We start from the raw sequence: 7,030 nt of genomic DNA on the forward strand, positions 1-7,030 counted from the left end.
GGCCTAAATTGTGACAAGATGCTAGGGTTTGTTACCTTGGAAATCAGAACGAGGATGGTGTCATTTATGCTCTCCAGAGTTTCTTCCCCTCTCACAATCCTCAAAACAGCTTCTGTCACCTCTGCACCACACAACTCCCAGTGTCTTTGATAGAAGTGTGCCGGAAAACCGTCGGGGCCGGGCGCCTTTATTGGGAACATTTGAAACAAGGCTGCCTTAACCTCCTCATTTGAGTAGGGGGCACACAGAATGTCATTCATCTCTGCTGACACTTTAGTTAGGACGCAACTTAAAACTCTCTCCATATTGCTCACCCCCTCCGATGTATAGAGAGTCTTATAGAAGTCATTTACCATCGCCTTCAACTCCTCCGGATCATCTGTAATTACCCCCAGCGAGTTTTGTAAAGCCTTGACCATATTCTTCTTTCGACGGATACTTGCCCTTAAGTGAAAAAATTTGGTGTTCCTGTCACCCGATGTGAGCCACTCCACCCTTGATCTCTGCCTCCACATAATTTCCTCCCTGTGGTATAGCTCAACAAGTTTCTCGTTGATTTTGAGCTCAACATGTGCTGGCGCAGTACGGTTGGCATCCGATCTGAGCTTCTCAAGCTCCCCCTTAAGCTGTTTGATCTCCTTGCGGACACTCCCGAAAGTGTCTCTGTTCCATCGGCCCAAGTCCTGTGACACCGCTGAGAGTTTCGCTCTGAGCTCTTCTACCCTAGCAGTGGCTCCGTGTGTGGCCCATGCCTCGGTAATATTACTGCTCCAAGAGTCATGCCCCTCCCACATGACCTCATATTTAAAAGAACCAGAACTCTAACTCCTCCTCTGGTCTATGTTCGTCCTTGCTAGTATCGGGCTGTGATCTGATGTGGCAGCCACCAGATGTGTTAGATCAGCCAAAGGGAAGCATGCGTGCCACTCAGCCGACACCAAGGCTCTGTCGAGGCGCACCCTTGTGAAAGTACCTCCAGTCACCTTCTTTTCAAATGTCCATGGTATACCAGAATAGCCAATATCCAGCAGCATGCAAACATCAACGGCATCTCGAAAGGCTTGTATCTGCGCATTGCTACGTTGCCCGACTCCCACGTGCTCATCCGGACGTAACACTTCATTAAAATCACCAACGCAGAGCCACGGGAGACTGCTCAGAGTACTGATGTTTTTCAAAGTGTCCCATGTCTTGTACCTCAGGTGGGTTTGAGCTTCGCCGTATACTACGGTTAATCTCCAAGGTTCATCGCCCGGTTCTAGGACCGAGCAATCAAGATGATAATCCAAATAACCCAAAATCTCAATATTTATTGCATTATTCCAAAACAAACCAATTCCTCCACTTCTACCACGACTGCCAACAGCATAACCATTATCGTAACCAAGTGTTCCTGCTAAAGCTTCTACCCTAGAGCCTTCCAACTGGGTTTCTACTATACATAACAGGGTAGGGGCAAATTTCCTCGCGAAATCGTGAAGTTCACGAACCGTCGCGGCTTTGCCCACGCCACGACAGTTCCAGCAAAGAACACTCATTGGGCTCGGCGGTGCCCGTCACTCGGGCCCGCCAACTTTGGATCTATCTTGCTTAGCAACATGGACTTCACCGCTGAAACTTTCTCCGTCTCTGTCCCCACCTTTGCTCTCTTTGTTTCCTGTGTAGAACTCGGGCTTGATGGTAGCATTGGGGGAGGCAGTGCAAGCATCTTCCCTTTTAACCCCGCCTGGGAATGTTCAGAGTCCTTCGGGATCGTATCCGGTCCCCGATTCACGGGTGGCTCGGACGCCCTCTTCCTGACCCTTTCAGCATCCAGCATCTCCAAATCCTGCTCATAGTATTCAGCTTCGGCCCCATCATGTTGAGAGCTTGAGCCCCCGCTTCTTCCAGTTCGTCCTCCTCTGCGGCCCCCCTGCGTCCACGGCCACCTCCGGGACCGCTGCTGTTCCTCATGAACCAATTTGCCCTGAGCTCCTTAAAGACAAGAGCCGATGGAGGGTGAATGCCTGTACCGTGTTCCTTGTAGAGATGGCCTAGCATGCCGCATACCGCACACCAATCCGATAGCTTTTCATATTTGACCTTGTAGATTTGCCTCTCGCCTCCCTTGATCATAGATACGGCGTTCTTGAGCGGCTTGTTAACGTTTATCTTGACCCACACACGGTAGAAATTTCCCGTGAAATCGTGCGATTGGGTTTCAGTGAAGAGGACCTCTCCCACCTTGGCTGCCAGGGAAGGAACTAGGTGGGCGTAGAGAAGCGATACATCATGAATCTGGATCCATATCTCGATTGAGTCCAACCTGACAGTCGATGGCTTTGTCACCCCATCATATTCCTTGAGAATTACTGCATCACCTCGGAAGTGCCACGCTCCCTCGTGCATGACCCTCTCCCAATCCCCTAGACAGGAAAATTGGATAGTGTAGAGGTTCTCCTCCAATGGCTTGAACTTGGCTTCTTGTGCAAGATCCCATGCCGCTCTCATGTTCTTAAAGAACCAAAACTGACTATAGGGTTTATCGGAATTAACCCTAGCGATAGCAATCCACCTAGCCGCCTCCTGCAGGACATCTTTCTCATCGAAGATCACGTCCTCCAACTCGTCCTCCTTCAGCCCTAGCTCCTCCATCAACCTTGCGACGTCGCTGATCCCTTCCGGAAGCGGGGATCCATCTGCCGCCATGTCGAAACCCTAACCCGAGTTTAAAGTCCGGGTCTCTGCAGTCGCCCTATGCCCTCAATCCTTCAGAAACAGCCAAGGCCCCCGACCAGGAGACGCCGAGGGGCCCCCCGCGGTCCAGGAGAAGTAGCTGCGGAGGGGTCGCGGGCGGGGAAGATCAAGACTCGACGGCGGCGAGAGTCGCCCCTCGAGAAAGCAAAACCCTAACTAGAGGGAAAAAAGAGATCCACACCTTTCCGTTTTGGAAACAAGGAGCAGGTGGAAGCGTGCTTCGCGCTTTCGAGCCTTCGAGGTTAAGCAACTTGTGCGGGCTTCTCTTCCCAGCTCTGCTCCCGCTCCCGGCCGTCCGGAGTAGTAACAATTTTCAATTTTTCACATACACGAAAATTAAGCTTGAGCTTTGTGCACAAGATTGCAGAAATCGTATTGATGGTGACGCATCATAACAGTAGTTGCCTCTTACCGGACGTGGTGTTTCTTGGGTGAACAGTAATAAAATCCAAAAAAATATCTGATTTTATTTGGTGCAAACATTGACAAAAGTTCTCGGTGCTCATAAAATTTCATCACGAAATAACATTTGTGAAAGCTGTAGAAAAAAACCATAATTGATGCTCCAAAAGTGTTGTTTTCGAAAATATTTTGGAGTGCTGATTTTGTTTTTTTTTTTACCACCACTTCTACGAATGTCATTTCGTGATGAAATTTTGCAAGCGCTGAGAACTTTTTTCAATGTTTGCACTTAAAAAAATTCAGAATTTTTGGAATTTTTTTCTATTTTCTTTTAATTTTACTGTTCATCATTTTGCCTCTTACCACATACAGTATGCCTCAAGATGGTGTTTTTTGCTTAACCGAGTGGAAGGAAGAGTAGAGCACATTCCAGAAAACATCAAAGGAGGCCAATAACCGAGACTGACTTTATTTCGCACAGCTCGAAATACGCTTTTCTGTGTTATATAAAGCAGGCCCCAATCACATTGCCTTTGCTCCAAATTTTCAAGGGCGGAAAAGGAGCCAAGACAATGGCAGGCCGGGCTCGCATCCACTATTCTCCAAAAGCTTCTTCTTTTTCCCTTCCCTCTGTATTTTGCATCAGCGTAGCCTACTTTTACCTCCATTATTACTTCGTCCTTCCCTTTTGCTTTCCCGTTTGGACACCACTCGCTCGGCTTCTTCTCTTCTCCTCTCCCCTCCTCCCGGTGCGTTCGTTTGTGATTGGTCGGAATCAATGGCCACTCCTACTCCATACCACCTCCTGTCTCCAAGAGCCATCGTCACCAAGATCATCAGCATGAAGCGGCAGGAGCCGGAGCCGCCGCCGCCCAAGATCATCCTGCAGCCGCGGCACCGGACCAGCCCCGCGATGTGGTGCGCTGCCATCGTCTGCTTCGCCTTCAGCGTCCTCCTCATCCTCGCCGGCCTGGTGATCCTCACCGTCTACCTGGCGGTGAAGCCGAGGACGCTGTCCTTCGACGTCGCCAATGCCGCCCTCCACAGCATCTATGTCGGCTCGCCTCCTCCCTACTTCAACGGCGACATGACGCTGACGGCCAACATCTCCAACCCCAACCACAAGATCGGCGTCGTGATCCAGTCCGGCGCCATCGAGCTCTTCTTCCGGGGCAGGCTGGTGGCAGCGCAGGCGCTGCCGCCGTTCGCGCAGCGTGTTCACAGTTCTCAACGTCCACATGCTGTCTAGCCAGGTGGCCTTGGAGATGCTGAACCAGATGAAGAGCAACAAGATCCTCTACACCATCAGAGGGACCTTCAAGGTCCGGGAAAGGTTATGGTCTTGGCACTACACCTACCGGATGACTGCCATTTGTGACCTGGAGCTCACCGCGCCTCCCTCTGGATTTCTCGTAGATAGGAGATGCACAACATCAACGTGATTGGTATCTGGATGCTCTTTTGATCTTTTTTTCTTGTATATCAAATTTCAGAGGATGTATAGCAGTACGAACTATTTTGGATGTATTTTTTTTATGTAAAGTAAAACCCAAGTAAAGCATTCACAGCAATCTAAAATTATCACACGATTTCCTCTGTTTATGTCTGAAAACCAAACAAACAAGGGCCTGGAAACATCTACTGGTACCATATTTAGGTAGGTTATAATAGCTGAAGAAGAAAATCATTGGACACATTTATCTGTAATAACAGTTAGGGTAACAAAAACAATCTGTGAAAGCGATGCTGCCCCCTGGTTTCTAAAACCAATTTCCATCACAACTACTTTTCTCATGACTATACTAGAAACAGAAACAAAACAAATACTCTGCAAAACTCAAGATTGAATGCGTTCCCTTAGTAATTCATTGTACCAGAAATGTAATTATTCATAAGGACCCCTCCAAGATCATATTTATTATAGTCCTTGTCTAAGCACAACTCATTCCAGCTCTCTGTCTTAGCAGACGAGAAGAATATACTACTCTCATAAGATATTGAATCTCAACAAACAATCTCAAGCTTAAGCTACAATACCCTGCACCCTGTAGTGCTTCCAAGTGCCAGACCAAATAGTAGTTAGCACACTATTCATACATAGGATAGAAGAAACACCTTCGGCCTTCCAGCCTGCCTGATTCATGGCATCCTGAGTGATTTTGCTATTCCAGTTAATTTTTCATCTTTCTGTTAGAACTTTGGTATCATCAGTTTTTTTTAAGGAAGCTCTTTGGTATCAGCATGTTTGTTCCCACAGTATATGTATTGGCTGTGATTTTGCTATTCGGTTTTCTTTCATCGTTCTGTCAGAGAATTTGTATCAGCTGGTTTGTTCCAAGTATGTGCTGGCTGTACTTTCATGGTCTGTAATTCTGTATGCATCGTGGATGGGGAGCTAGCGCTTCTTTTGTGGGTGTATCAGGCTTGATATGCTTGCAAAGATTCAGTAAGAGGCTTCCATGTCAAAGAAAGAACTGTCTGATTGATCAAAATATGCCACAAAATGAAGGGCACAGAACATGAATACATAGAAGATTGATCATGGATGCAGAAGCCGGGAGCTAGAATTAATTTTTTTGTGGGCGCATCAGCTTGATATGTTCGCAAAGATTCAATAGAAGAACTCCATATCACAAAAGGAACTGTCTGATTAATCAGAACTGCGCAGAACATGAATAGATCACAGGTAGTATTTAGGAATATGAAACTTTTATTAATCTCAAGTGTTTTACTCTAAACTTTCTGATGAAACAGTACAGCACTCACACACGGACCCATCGAAATCGAGTCCTGAAATTGTTGGTCCATCTAAAACAGGAACAGCACTAGAAAATACTACCAGCCCCTTGGTATCTTCGAGCAACAAGAGCATGAATAATCCATCCAAGAACTAGCTTAATTTTGAAGGGGCGCTTGTGACTTGTGAGAGAGCTCGGTGGGGGATCCTAGAACGCACCTCGCAGGCGCAGGCTTGACCCGGCGGTGGACCGCGGCAGCAGCAGGTCGTTGCAGTCGAAGCCGCAGCCGCAGGTGGGGCTCTCGAGGAAGTTGTCGAGGCCGAAGTCGGCGGAGGCGATGCCGACGGAGAAGCCGAGCTGGTCGCCGCTGCGGGTGACCTCGACGATGTTGAGCCAGAAGAAGAGGACCTTGACGGTGACGCCCTGGAGGTTGGTGAGGCGGTCGACGGAGATGCGGCCGCTGATGTCGGGCTTGTAGCGGAGCGAGTAGGAGCCCTGGATGGAGAACTCGCAGGTGGAGGAGGAGTTGATGTGCGCCGTGAAGTCGCCGGTGGCGTTGTCGAGGGTGTAGGAGACGACCCCCTTGGGGATGATGCCCGGGGGGAAGTCGAAGGCCGCCAGCGCCTCGTAGGCCGTCGGCTTCGCGGCGGCGGGGCCGGCGACGGCGAGCAGGAGGAGGAGGGGAAGCATCGCGGATTTCATTCTCCTTTTTCTTGTTTCTTCAGCGGTGGCTTCGGGGGTAGCTTGCTTGAGGTCGTTGGGAGGAGATCTGGGGATGCGCCGGTGTTAAAGACAGCGGGTCCACATGCTAGCTAATCTGACAGTGCACCCTGCTAACAAAAAATGAAATAGTCGAAAGAAAATTTTGTCTTTGGTTGAGACTTTTTTTTTGTCTTTTCTATGATATGATGTGTAAAAACACTCATTTTTTTAGAATAAAACACTTCTCTTTCTATGGTGCACCTGTGCTCACTCTCCTATTTTTTACACACACAAAATACATATCTTTCCCTCGCAAAAAATATAAATACATATCTTGCCTTTTAGGATATTCGTTCACAAAAATAGGATTTTCTTCCTAAGTACAAACGCACACAAATCCAGACCAAGAATTGGTAAGGCAAAAGCAGATCAAACGTGGTCGTGTTAGTTTT

At 48.3% G+C, this 7,030-nt stretch overlaps 1 protein-coding gene and 1 pseudogene across 1 annotated transcript; one reads left to right on the forward strand and one right to left on the reverse strand.

The window, feature by feature from the left end:
- The first annotated feature begins 3,811 nt into the window (after window positions 1-3,811).
- On the forward strand, window positions 3,812-4,709 carry LOC123053266 (NDR1/HIN1-like protein 26; annotated as a pseudogene).
- A 1,121-nt stretch (window positions 4,710-5,830) lies between these two features.
- On the reverse strand, window positions 5,831-6,676 carry LOC123053275 (uncharacterized). Its single transcript, XM_044476735.1, has one exon. The coding sequence runs from the start codon at window positions 6,576-6,578 to the stop codon at window positions 6,084-6,086; it is 495 nt and encodes a 164-aa protein (XP_044332670.1). The 5' UTR covers window positions 6,579-6,676; the 3' UTR covers window positions 5,831-6,083.
- Between the last annotated feature and the right edge of the window lie 354 nt (window positions 6,677-7,030).

This window comes from Triticum aestivum, chromosome 1A (assembly GCF_018294505.1).
Source record: "Triticum aestivum cultivar Chinese Spring chromosome 1A, IWGSC CS RefSeq v2.1, whole genome shotgun sequence".
Classification (NCBI taxonomy): Eukaryota; Viridiplantae; Streptophyta; class Magnoliopsida; order Poales; family Poaceae; genus Triticum; species Triticum aestivum.